The sequence below is a fragment of the Podarcis tiliguerta genome, assembly GCF_965153285.1.
Source record: "Podarcis tiliguerta genome assembly, chromosome: 16".
Taxonomy (NCBI): domain Eukaryota; kingdom Metazoa; phylum Chordata; class Lepidosauria; order Squamata; family Lacertidae; genus Podarcis; species Podarcis tiliguerta.
Window position 1 is genome coordinate 23,958,480 of NC_139549.1, and position 13,116 is coordinate 23,971,595.

At 49.8% G+C, this 13,116-nt stretch overlaps 1 protein-coding gene across 5 annotated transcripts; it reads left to right on the top strand.

Annotated features, from left to right (window-relative positions):
- The first annotated feature begins 3,816 nt into the window (after positions 1 to 3,816).
- RHBDD3 (rhomboid domain containing 3) lies at positions 3,817 to 13,107 on the top strand. Of its 5 annotated transcripts, none has more exons than XM_083417850.1 (6): positions 3,817 to 4,028; positions 6,023 to 6,182; positions 7,890 to 8,282; positions 8,431 to 8,605; positions 9,848 to 10,130; positions 11,941 to 13,107. In XM_083417850.1, the coding sequence occupies exons 2-6, from the start codon at positions 6,026 to 6,028 to the stop codon at positions 11,974 to 11,976; spliced, it is 1,044 nt and encodes a 347-aa protein (XP_083273976.1). In that variant the 5' UTR covers positions 3,817 to 4,028; positions 6,023 to 6,025; the 3' UTR covers positions 11,977 to 13,107. The 5 variants fall into 5 exon arrangements, with proteins under 5 accessions (XP_083273976.1, XP_083273974.1, XP_083273973.1 ...); XM_083417848.1 differs by having other exon boundaries at positions 3,822 to 4,289; positions 9,848 to 10,165; XM_083417847.1 differs by having other exon boundaries at positions 3,822 to 4,028; positions 9,848 to 10,165.
- The last annotated feature ends 9 nt before the right edge of the window (positions 13,108 to 13,116 follow it).

A 13,116-nucleotide genomic window follows, 5' to 3' on the forward strand; every position in this document is an offset into this window, starting at 1 on the left:
CCTCGTCCAAGAGGCAGAGCGATTGAAAAACGTCGGGCGGGTGTGTGTGACTGATATTAGGGAAGGGGGCGGGCTCTCTGGGAGGATTGGCCCAGAAGGTGATTGGCGGGGGGGGGGGCGAAGAAGCCCCTTTGAAAGTAGAGAAAATGCCTTCGTTTATCTTCTTTGCTCAACATGGCTTCCCTACCCCACTCCCTACTTTATCCTCACAACAACCGTGCAAGGTAGGCTAGGCTGGAAGGCAGTCTCTGACCCCGCCCCAAGCCACCAACTGTGTTTGACATGCCAGGTGAACTAGTCCCTGGGAGGCCAGGGCTCAATTTCCCCTCCGCCATGAAGCTCACTGGGTGCTAACCGTGACAATCACTGCCTCTCAGCCTAACCTACCTCTCAGGGATGTTGTGAGGATAACACTGAGAGGAGGGGAACTATACGTGCCAGCTCTTGGGTGGGATAAGTTAAAGGGAGCCCTGACCATTTGGTCCAGTCATGACCGACTCTGGGGTTGTGGCACTCATCTCGCTTTATTGGCCGGCGTACAGCTTCCGGGTCATGTGGCCAGCATGACTAAGCCACTTCTGGCGAGCCAGAGCAGCGCACGGAAACACCGTTTACGTTCCTGCCGAAGTGGTACCTATTTATCTACTTGCACTTTGATGTGCTTTCAGACTGCTTAGGTTGGCAGGAGCAGGGACAGAGCAACGGGAGCTCACCCCGTCGCGGGGATTCGAACTGCTGACCTTCTGATCAGCAAGTCCTAGGCTCTGTGGTTTAACCCACAGCGCCACCCACGTCCCTTCTTGGGTGGGATAGGAATACAATAAATAATACAATTCCCAATGGCCCATGCCTGCATAGCCAGTGGTCAAGGGTGATGAACTTGGGAGTTCAACAACATCTGGAGGGCCACTGGTTTCCCCTATGGATTACATCAGTAGCTCCCCACTTTGCCCTCCTATGGACCACTTGAAAATTGCTGGAGGTGTTGGCGAACCCCTAAACAATTTCTCTTCCTGTTGTGAGCATTGCAATACACCGCAGCTTGATCCTGCATAGTTTTAAATAACCGTACTTTTCCGTGTATTAGACTAGGTTTTTTTACTTTAAAATGATGTGAAGAACTGTGGGCCGTCTTATACACCTGGCAATCTCCCCCCTATTTTCTTAAATTGCGAGTCCCTAAAAATAGGGAACTCTTATACATGGGGGTATCTTATACATGGAAAAATACGGCATATTTTTACAACCATGCCGTGGGTGAAACTCGCAGGCCGCAGTTTGGGAGCCCCCAGATTGCACCAGCCTGCCAGTTTAAAGATGGCCAGGATGCAGCTGCATTTTGTTACATTATCCAACACCTCTTTCAGTATCTACAAACCTTAAATATCTAGAAGATTTGGTGTCTGAATCTAGTTATTTATCATAGTCTTTGGCCTCCATAGCGGTCTATTCAAAGAACGGGGGTCCTAAATTGCTATCAGCTTCAGGAAGTAGCTCTCATTTGATAATGTCCATTTCAAAATAACGCACATCAATAATGTACATTTCAGAAAAATGTGTGCGCATTTTGATGCACTTGTGGAGATGGCAAATCACAGCACGTGGATGCAGTCTAGTAGGTAAGGCAATGGTGGAGAAACTCTGGTCGGCTCCTCCACGATCTCTGCAACTCAGCAAACACCCAGTGGGAATTTAAAATGGAGCTTGTGCCTATCTGCCCACCATGTTGTGGCTGGGTCCCCGACATGGTCCCATGGCAGCCATTTTGAATTGTGCCACATACATGGCAGCCATTTTGCGGCTGTCTCAAAATTCCAGGTGTGCCCACTGGCTCCCAAAGTTTTGGAAGCCTGTGTTATCTCTCCCACTGCATCTGAGTTCTGAGTCTCTAACCACCTGGAAACCCTGATGGCACCCAGTGGGTGTCATCCAGCAACACCTCCCTCCCAATACCTCTCGAAGCCGCCCTGTTCTTCCATCTCGAGTTTCTTCTGTCCTGTTCCTCTCCTTATTTCCTGACTTTTTAAAGCGTTCCCCTCCTTGCACACCTCTTTCTACGTAGTTTCAGAACAATTAGAAAGGGAAGTGTTTTTAAAAAATATTGTCATTTCCCAAGAACTCAGGGCCTACATACAGTCCTATACAACACAGTTTGGACACAGGTTTTTCACAACGAAACATCCCCCACAATTTCCGTTTTGTAGACCCCAATGTGATGCTAGCATATTTCTTTATGACATATTTTTTTTAAAGAACACCAAAATAAAATATTGATGATTATGTGTTACGCTATCAACTATACTATTGGGACTGTCCTTTCATTTTCTGGAATGTGTTTGGAAAGGTAACTCTTATTTGACAAAACAATCAAGACATCTAAAAACCTTTCCAATACAGATGCAGACTTCTAGTGTGTGTGCAGAAAGGAGTCGTTTTCACTGGCTTGTACCCCATGCTAGTCCTATTCAGAATAGACACATTAAAAATGAACCCAGGTTAGGCATGCCCATTAATTTCAGTGGGTCCATTCTGAGGTCTAGCATTAGGGCTGCTAAATAACTGTGGAGGTTTTCTAAAAAGAAAGCCCAACAACTTTCGGGGTGTGTTGTCTTCTCTTGGGAGACAGAAGCTGTGTACATGCCTTATACTAAAAGTATATGTCTGTAGTTTGTTATGGGCATCCTGTCAATGCTCAGCACCCTTAATAAACTACAGTTCCCAGGATTCTTTGAGGGAGGAGCCACATGCTTTAAACATATACAGTGGTACCTCGGGTTAAGTACTTAATTTGTTCTGGAGGTCCGTACTTTACCTGAAACTGTTCTTAACCTGAAGCACCACTTTAGCTAATGGGGCCTCCTGCTGCTGCACGGTTCAGAGCACGATTTCTGTTCTCATCCTGAAGCAAAGTTCTTAACCTGAAGCACTATTTCTGGGTTAGTGGAGTCTGTAACCTGAAGCGTATGTAACCCGAGGTACCACTGTATTCTTCTTCTTTAGTGATCACTTGGTAGCCGAGTAAGATTGTCTTCCATGAACACAGTCTTAACAGTGAGTCCATCTCACCACGACAAGGTGATGATCCTGCGAGTGAATTTAGAACACATGGCGCATAGGGCAGTCAGAGGACGCATAACAGGAGATCCCCACATGGAAATCGGTTTTGCACTGGCATCATGCTCCATTTTGGGAACAACAACAAAAAAGTCACAACCCCACCATTATCTTTGAGGCTTGCAATCCAAATGCAGCCTGGAGTCTGGAAAAGTGATGCAAGCGTGGGTTTTTTTTTGTTTGTTTGTTTTTAAGCCCACTGCTGAGAAATTGAAATAAGCAGGTGATTAAGAACTGAGTGACTGCACTGTTTAGTTGCTTAATTCCTTAACCCACTTCCAGGGCAAAAAGCCCACAGAACGAAAGGTGCTTACTTCTAAGTAGACATAAGAAGAGCCTGCTGCTGGACCAGATCGGCCCACCCTGTCCAGCATCCTGTTCTCAATAGTGGAAACCCGCAATCAAGAGTAAAGCCACTCTCCCCTGCTGCGGTTTGCAGCGACTGGCATTGCTGCTTCTGCCTGTGGAAACGAGAACATAGGCATTGTGGCTAGTAGTCAAATTTTAAAGCCAGCCACGTTGGCGGCCTCGCTGCTGAGTAAGCAGTGCCGAAAAGGAGGGACTGCGTAAACCAACTCTGCACAGATCAGCTAAAAGAACAGGGAACTGAAACTCATTCCTACCCCGCACCCTCAAACAAAAAAACACCACTAAGGACTTTGCAGAAGCAGATGAGATCTGAGTTCTAATCCTGCCCCTCAGCCCCGGAGCTCCTTCGTTTCTGGTTCCTCTTTAGCGACGCTCCCTTGCCTCGTTGCAAAAGCATGTGCAAGTCGTAGAGGATCAGCGCCGACCGGCCTCGCAGATCCCAAACTGCCATGTCCAAAATGGCTGCGCGCTGGTCCTTTTCTCCCGGCTGACGAGCTGCCCATCCGGCCGGTGCAACCCCATGCACGCAGCCAGCCTTGCGCTTGGTAAAAGGAAAAGGAATAGGGGGCGGGACGGGGGGGGGAGTGTCCCCCAGTTTTCCCAAGCAGTGTTCTTGCCCAGTGGGAAATTGCAAACAGCAGAGATTGAGGGTGAGAGGCTGCAAATCAAAAAGGAAGGAAGGAAGGATCTGGCTGCCTCAATCCCCGTCGTGAGATGTTGGGCCGGTGGATCTTGTAAAAAATCTTGGATCAGCTCAGGCATGCAAGCTTTGCTCTCAGAAATTCTCTCCTGCGCAATCGTGAAAGGTGCAGGGATCCTCTTTTGCATATGCCCCTCTTAAGTTATGTCATTTGTGTTCAAAACCAGTTGCAGCTTTTTCAAAATGCCATCCAGTTGCATCCTGCAGCAGTGAGTTCCATAAGTGACTTGTTCATCGTGCATCCTTTTTGGGGGCTCTTCTGAACCAGCTGGGTTTCACTCTAAAAGGTAAAGGGACCCCTGACTATTAGGTCCAGTCGGGAGCGACTGGGGTTGCGGCGCTCATCTCGCTTTACTGGCCGAGGGAGCCAGCGTACAGCTTCCAGGTCATGCGGCCTGCATGACTAAGCCGCTTCTGGCGAACCAGAGCAGCACACGGAAACGCCGTTTACCTTCCTGCCAGAGCGGTACCTATTTATCTACTTGCACTTTGACGTGCTTTCGAACTGCTAGGTGGGCAGGACCTGGGACTCAGCAACGGGAGCTCAACCCATCGCAGGGATTCGAACCGCCGACCTTCTGATCAGCAAGTCCTAGGCTTTGTGGTTTAACCCACAGCGCCCCCCGCGTCCCTGGGGTTTCATTCTACATGGGAAGAAAAACTGTGTTCCAGCGTTGATGAGGGACAATCCTCTCACCTATAAGACCTTTAATCGCGGGATTGTGAGGCACCCAAACCAATCAAATGCAGAGTTGGGCGTGCAGTTTGACAATCCAGGGCCTTCCCGATCTTTTGGTGGCTCCCATCAATCAGTTGTGGTCCAAAAAATGTGAGGAGGCAGCCTTGGACTGAGCATAGGTCCATCTAGCTCAGTATTGTCTACACTGACTGGCAGCAGCTCTCTGGGGTTTCAGGCAGAGAATGCTGCCAGCCCGACCTGGAGTTGCTGCTGGGGGAATCAAAGCTGGGAACTTCTGCATGCAAAGCAGATGCTGAGCCGCCGAGCTCGGTTGGTGAGGGCTGATTCATAGGATTAAGCCAGAGCCACTTGCCACAGCTCAGTTGCCCTGTGGCCCAATTCATAATCGGGGTAATTCTGACAGGTTAATCTGGGCAGTCAGCAGGTGCCATTTAGTTAGGAGCTACAAACCTGAGGTTCCCCCCGTCGCCCCCTGCATAATCCCGGGAACCGTAGTTTGTTAAAGGCGTTAGGAATTGTAGCTCCGTCAGGACTAAACTCAGGATTCTTTGGGGTTGTAGGCCTAACTCTTAAAGTGCCGTAAATGTGGAAGCCCCACAAATCCCAGAGTCTTTACTAGGTGTACGCTCCTCTTGAATGTTGTTGTCGTTTAGTCGTGTCCAACTCTTGTGACCTCATGGACCAGAGCACGCCAGGCACTCCTGTCTTCCACCGCTTCCCACAGTTTGGTCAAACTCATGTTCGTAGCTTCGAGAACACTGTCCAACCATCTCGTCCTCTGTCATCCCCTTCTCCTTGTACCCTCAATCTTTCCCAACATCAGGGTCTTTTCCAGGGAGTCTTCTCTTCTCATGAGGTGGCCAAAGTATTAGAGCCTCAGCTTCAGGATCTGTCCTTCCAGTGAGCACTCAGGGCTGATTTCCTTCAGAATGGAGAGGTTTGATCTTCTTGCAGTCCATGGGACTCTCAAGAGTCTCCTCCAGCACCAGAATTCAAAAGCATCAATTCTTCGGCGATCAGCCTTCTTTATGGTCCTCTGAATAACCAGTGATTAAAAGCTTTAGCAAATGGATGGCTTCTCGCCTTCTGGTTTTAATATAACCCTGCCACTTTCTCCCTTGTCTTTTCCTTCCCCTTAGGGCATGCTGATGAAGAGTCTGTGGACCAGGCCATGGGGGTTATGGCGCCCCCCAGTTGCATCGTTCACCCTCATGGTGCTTCTCTGCCTATTCTGGTTGACGGGCGTAGATGAAAGCTTGGCGTTATCGCCCAGCCTCCTGCTCACCAGCCCTTTCCAAGGTAAGCTACCTGAGGCTCCGGCCCCCTGGCGTATTGCGTGTTGCCTTCCTAACCATTCTGGGCTCCTTGGGTCCAGCACACCACTCTCATCCCCACCCCACCCCCTGGAATCCCATGTGGGTTTTTATTGATACAGTGGTACCTCAGGTTACAGACACTTCAGGTTCAGACTCTGCTAACCCAGAAATAGTACCTCAGGTTAAGAACTTTGCTTCAGGATAAGAAAAGAAATCGCGTAGCAGCCCCATTAAAGTGGTACCTCAGGTTAAGGACAGTTTCAGGTTAAGAACGGACCTCTGGAACGAATTAAGTTCTTAACCTGAGGTAAAGGTACCCCTGCCCGTACGGGCCAGTCTTGACAGACTCTAGGGTTGTGCGCTCATCTCACTCTAGAGGCCGGGAGCCAGCGCTGTCCGCAGACACTTCCGGGTCACATGGCCAGCGTGACAAGCTGCATCTGGCGAGCCAGCGCAGCACACAGAACGCTGTTTACCTTTCTGCTAGTAAGCGATCCCTATTTATCTACTTGCACCTGGAGGTGCTTTCGAACTGCTAGGTTGGCAGGCGCTGGGACCGAGCGACGGGAGCGCACCCCGCCACGGGGATTCGAACCGCCAACCTTTTGATCGGCAAGTCCTAGGCGCTGAGGCTGTAACCCACAGCCGCGTCCCTAACCCGAGGTACCACTGTACAAACTTTTTATTCTGCCCCCTTGAAGCGTGACGAAGCTGCAACTGGCGAGCCAGCACCAGTGCCGCACACGGAAACGCCGTTTACCTTCCCGCTATAAAGCGGTACCTATTTATCTACTTGCACTTAGGGGTGCTTCCAAACTGCTAGGTGGGCAGGAGCTGGGACCAAACAACGGGAGCTCACCCCGCCGCGGGGACTCGAACCGCCGACCTTATGATCAGCAAGTCCTAGGCACTGAGGTTTTACCCACAGCGCCACCCGCGTCCCCATTGGTATTTTAAGGCTGTTTAAATGAGTACAGTGGTACCTCGGGTTACAAACACCTCGGGTTACAGACTCTGCTAACCTGGAAGTAGTACCTTGGGTTAAGAACTTTACCTCAGGATGAGAACAGAAATCGCATGGTGATGGCAGCGGGAGGCCCCATTAGCTAAAGTGTTACCTCGGGTTAAGAACAGTTTCAGGTTAAGAACGGACCTTCAGAACGAATTAAGTTCGTAACCAAAGGTACCACTGTATTTTAAATTGTAAAACAGAAAATTTAATAAAAATTATATATATAAATAAAAGGATGAACCTTGGGGTCCCTTCCAACTCTACAATTCTGTATCCATATACAGTGGTACCTCAGGTTACATACGCTTCAGGTTACAGACTCCACTAACCCAGGAATAAAGCTTGGGTTAAGAACTTTGCATCAGGATGAGAACAGAAATTGTGTTCCGGTGGTGCGGCGGCAGCTGGGGGCCCCATTAGCTAAAGTGGTGCTTCAGGTTAAGAACAGTTTCAGGTTAAGAACAGACCTCCGGAACGAATTAAGTTCTTAACCCGAGTTACCACTGTATTGTATTTTACCACAGTTTCAAGCACGCCCCCCCTCCTTTTGACCTCGTTTTGACTTTTTTCCACTTTCTTTCCCGACCGAAAATTTTCAATAGGACGAATAATAATAATAATAATAATAATAATAATAATGGCATGTTGTTAACCACCCCCTGCGTTTCCTCCCCGCAGCGTATCGCCTCATGACCTACTGCCTGTGCCTCACGGAGGCTCCCTTGTTCTTCCTCAACCTGCTCCTCTTTCCATTGCTGAGTTGGCATCAGGAGCGACGCCAGGGCACTCTGCGCTACCTCCACTCTTCGGCACTTGGCGCTTTTGCCTCGGCCCTCCTCTACCTCCTCCTAGCTTGGCTGCGGGGTGCTCAGGCCGGCTCTGCTGTTGGGGGCTACACCCCTGTGCACCTGGCCTTGCTGGGGTGCCCCCAAGGGCGTCGGAAACAGGGAGCGTCCCGGAGGTGGGCTTCCCCTCCTCTGCTGGCTGTCCTGCTGCTGGGTCTGAGCTGGATTCTCTCCCCCAGCTCTCCTTTCCTCCTGAATCTGAGTGGGCTGCTCACGGGCCTGGCCTGTATCCTTTCCAAAAAGATGGGTTTGGGGGGGCATGTTAACTGCTGGTTTATGGTGCATCTTGTTGGCCCTTGTGAGAGCAGGAGGTTGGTCCGGGTGGGTCCAGCAACCAGGGTCTACTTACGCTCTCATTTCCCTTGACACTGCAGTCTGGGCCGGGGTCTTCTCCCCGCTGGAATTATCAGAGAGACGCCTGGAAAAGCTGCATGGCGGAATCATCTTTAAGACCCTCCAGGGGAGAGGTTCTTTCTTCCCCTTTGTCTGGCCCCCGGAAGGACCTGCTGAAATCCTCCCCACCGCCGACCCAGCCGCCAGGAGGGACAGGTGAATTGGGAACCCAAGGCTTGCTCTGTAGGGCTGGGCGGGCGAAGGGGTTGTCGTTGGGGACTTAATAAGAAAGACGAGCAGCAGATTTCAGGCAGGGGACATTCCCTGCCCTCTTTGGAGACGCCAGGGATCAAACCTGGGAAACTTCAGATTACGGTCGTACCTTGGATCCCAAACGCCTTGCGAGTCAAACGTTTTGGCTCCCAAACGCCGCAAACCCGGAAGTGAGTGTTCCGGTTTGCGAACGTTCTTTGGAACCAGAACGTCTCACGCAGCTTCCGATTGGCTGCAGGAGCTTCCAATGGGAAGCTGCACCTTGGTTTCTGAATGTTTTGGAAGTCGAATGGACTTCCGGAATGGACTCTGTTTGACTTCCAAGGTAGCACTGTATTGGGGGATGATTTGTAATGAAATGAAAAAATTGTTTAAGAGCACACCCCCACTCCAAAGGCCCAGAGGCATTTCTTCTGGGTATGATACAGACAGAGGTAGCCAGGGGGTGAAAAAAGCTATTTATGTACGCAACAACTGCAGCTTGGATTTTGTTAGCTCAGAAATGGAAGGTGGGAGAGGCTCCAAAGAGGGAAGAATGGCGGCTGAAAAATGATGGAATATGCAGAGCTAGCAGGCCTAACCAGCAGAGCAGGAGAACAAGAAGAATGGGTATATAAAGAGGAATGGAGAACATTGGCAGAAAAACCATTGTAAGCAAATGAAAACGCTAGCAGGATTATTGTAAATTCAGCGGTATAATTTGGATTAAGATATAATGGAAAGGGGGAAACCAGACGGAGGAAATATAATACAGTCTTACCTTGGCTCCTGAGTGCCACAAACCTGGAAGTGAGTGTTCTGGTTTGCGAACCTTCTTTGGAACCTGAACGTCCAATGGGGCTTCCGCGGCTTCCGATTGGCTTCAGGAGCTTCCTGCAGCCAATCAGAAGCCACACTTTGGTTTCCGAACATTTTGGAAGTCAGAACGGATTCTGTTCGACTTCTGAGGTACGACTGTACTCAGTTAATTTTGGAAGTACAAGGAACCATGGAAGGAGGAGAAAGGAAGTGGTTGGCTGTATTGTTCTATATTTAATTGTGGGGAAATGTATACCTGAAAATATAATAAGTAAATATTTGGGGGGTGGGGAATTGGGAACCTTCTGCAGGCAAGTGGTCCACCACTGAGCTTCAGTCTTCTTTGGCTCAAGATCACAGCCTTGCCTATCTTTTTCTCTCTCCCAGGATTTCTCGTTCTCCGGAGTCGCCAACCCAAGCGTTTCCTCCAGCAGATTTCCCTATGCAGCCTCTCTCTCTGGCTTCGCCACCTGCCTCTTACTGGAGTGGAGAAACGTCAGCGCTGGAGCAGGAACGCAGGCAGTCAGTTGCTGCTGGTTCCCTGCCTCCCTTCCCCGCCCACCATGGGGCTTTAGGTGCTCCTTTCTCGGCCCTCCAAGGATCCCTGATGGATGAAGAGCTGCTCCAAGCTGGAATCCAGGCTTCTCTGCAGGATATGGCTGAGGAAGAGGTGAAACTTTCCAAATCTTCGGTTTCTTCTCTCCGGTAAGGGTTTCCCGGGGGAAAGCTAAAGCTTCCTTCCTGATGGGGTTTGGTGGGGCATCAGAGAGATGGATACAGTGGAATCGCATCTTGCGTGGGGCTTTGGTTCAAAGAGTTCTGCGTGTCTCTGATTGCAGGTCCCCAAACCCTTAGAGCCAACCCTGTGGCTAGCAGGGGTAGGGGGGTGGGGGGACATTTGGTAGCAGGTAACCCCAAGGGGACCAGACGAAAACAGAGCTTTGAAACACTCTGCCTTGCTTTGGAAGGCAAGGCCTGCTCAGCACACCAACTCCGGGAGGCTAGAGATGCTCACGCGAGACTTTCTGGGATCTTGGATGGCTCCAAGAGATCTCACATGAACTTGCTGAGCAGGCCTTGCCCCCCAAGCAAAGCAGAGCTTAAAAGCTCTTTTCGCCCCAGGTAACCCCAGGCAGACAACAGTATGTTTCCGAGCACAATTCAAAGTGTTGGTGCTGCCCTCCCACCAGATGTCAAGGGAATAAACAACTATCTGATGTTTAGAAAACATCTGAAGGCAGCCCTGTTTAGGGAAGTTTTTAATGACTGATGTTTTAATGTATTTTTAATATTTTGTTGGAAGCCACCCAGAGTGGCTGGGGAATCCCAGCCAGATGGGCAGGGTATAAATACAGTGGTGCCTCGCAAGACGAAAAGAATCCGTTCCGCGAGTCTTTTCGTCTTGCGGTTTTTTCGTCTTGCGAAGCAAGCCCATTAGCAGAGTAGCGCTATTAGCGCTATTGGCAGTTTAAGGGCTAAAAACGGCTTTTTAAGGCTTAAGGGATTAGCGGTTTTGCTGCTAAAAGGCTTTTAGCAGCTTAGCGCTTCAGAAAAAGGGGTTTTGGAGCGGAAAAAAACCTCAAAAAATTTCGTCAATTTTCATCTTGTGAAGCAAGCCCATAGGGAAATTCGTCTTGCGAAGCGCCTCTGAAAATGGAAAACCCTTTCGTCTTGCGGGTTTTCCGTCTTTCGAGGCATTCGTCTTGCGGGGCACCACTGTAATTTTTTTTTTATTATTATTATTATTATTATTATTATTGTCATCATCATCATCATCATTATACATAAAGAACTTTTAAGCTCTCTGCCTTGCTTGGGTTCAACTTTCACAATTTCTACCAGTAATAATTATGTTGTTGTTGTTGTTGTTAATATGTCACCCATCTGACTGGGTTGCTCCAGCCACCCTGGGCAGCTCGCAGCATACATAAACATATAATCAAACATTAAAAAGCATTTCCCTTCAGGGCTGCCTTCAGATGTTTTCTAAAAGTTGCATAGTTGTTTATTTCCTTGACATCTGATGAGAGTGTGTTCCACAGGGTGGATGCCACTACCGAGAAGGCCCTCTGCCACATTACCCATAACTTCACTTCTTGTAGTGTGGGAACTGCCAGAAGGCCCTCGGAGTTTTACCTCAGTGGGGCTGAACGATGGGGATGGAGATGCTCCTTCAGGTATACTGGGCCGTGGCCGTTTAGGGCTTTAAAGGTCAGCACCCACACTTTGAATTGTGCTTGGAAACATACTGGGAGCCAATGCAGATCCTTTAGGACCAGTGTTTTATAGTCCCAGCAGTCACCAGTCTGCCAGCCCGCCTTCATCCTCTTATGGTTGAAATTAAGCATGTTAAATGTGCATAAGATGCTATCGAACTGTGTATATCGTTGCTGATTGCGGCCTTCTCACCTGGGAGAGGGCAATGCTTGAAATTTGCCTCCCTAGAATTGAGATCACCTTCCCGCACCCTGCCCTTTCAGGCTCCAGCAGCTCCAGAAAATGGGCTTCCCAACTGAGCGGGCAGTTGTGGCGCTGGCAGCCACAGGCCACGTGGAGGGTGCCGTCTCACTGCTGATCGGAGGCCACGTTGGAGACCAAGCCGTGGTGACGGCAGAGAGCCGCTCTGCTCATCGCTAGCGACCTCTTCTGGGCACCAGCCAGTGAGTGGACAGAGGTTGGCAAGCCAGCCCAAACAGTGCCAGCGTCTGGGCAGAAAACCAGCCACAGCCGGCAGAGTTGAGCAGTGATTCGCTGAGGACTCAACTGGGAAGGAAGGAAAGCGAGACCCGCCATTGAAGCCAAGGCCACCCTGCTGCTATGGGGTGGCTGCTGTACAGCCCAGCCAGGCTGGCGCGGCACGAGGGCAAGAGTGAGAGACACTGCACATATATCAAGGGCTGCAAGTCACTTGGGAAATCCTCCAAAAGGGGAAACCCAGTGGCTTCTTCCGTCCCATCCTGGGGATTCTTGGAATAACAAAGCCAGAGGTTTCTCCTGATTGTGGTCGTTTTCCCACGCGTTCCATGGGTGTTTGTGGAAACCATCTCCCGAGACATGTCAGGAGGTGGTGGGAAGACAGGCAAAGGCTGCCCCCAGCGGCCAATCCATCTGGGCTGCCACGCATTAGGCGTTTGGGAGAAAGGGACCTCTCTCTGTGCCTATGAGCTCTGCCACTCACCTGGGAGTTGTAGCAGGGATCACAGTTCTGGGGTTCCGAGTTTAACCTAAAGCATCCAGCACTCAAATCTGGGCCTTTCCCATACAGCCACTTTGGGGGGGGGGGGGAAGGGTGTTCTCATCCCCATGCAGAACAGAATCACGTCTGCACTGTATGTTTAAAGCACTCTTAAAACGTTCAAAGGAATAACAGAAGACTGTGAATTCTGCATTGCAAGGGAGTTGGGCTGGGTGGGTCCCTTCCAATTCTGTGATTCTATAACAGTTCCCAGGATTCATGTGTTGGGGGTGGGAGCCGCAACTTCTCCTAAATAATCCTAGGGACTGTTGCCTGCCAAGGTGTTCCCAGTGCTTTTTTTCTGGGGGGACGCATACCCCTAAACATTTTGTGAATCTTTGTACTTTTGTCCATTTACTGTATTTATTTTCCTTGATTTGAACTATAAAATGGTGATTTTCTTGAGTCAAAATGAGACTAC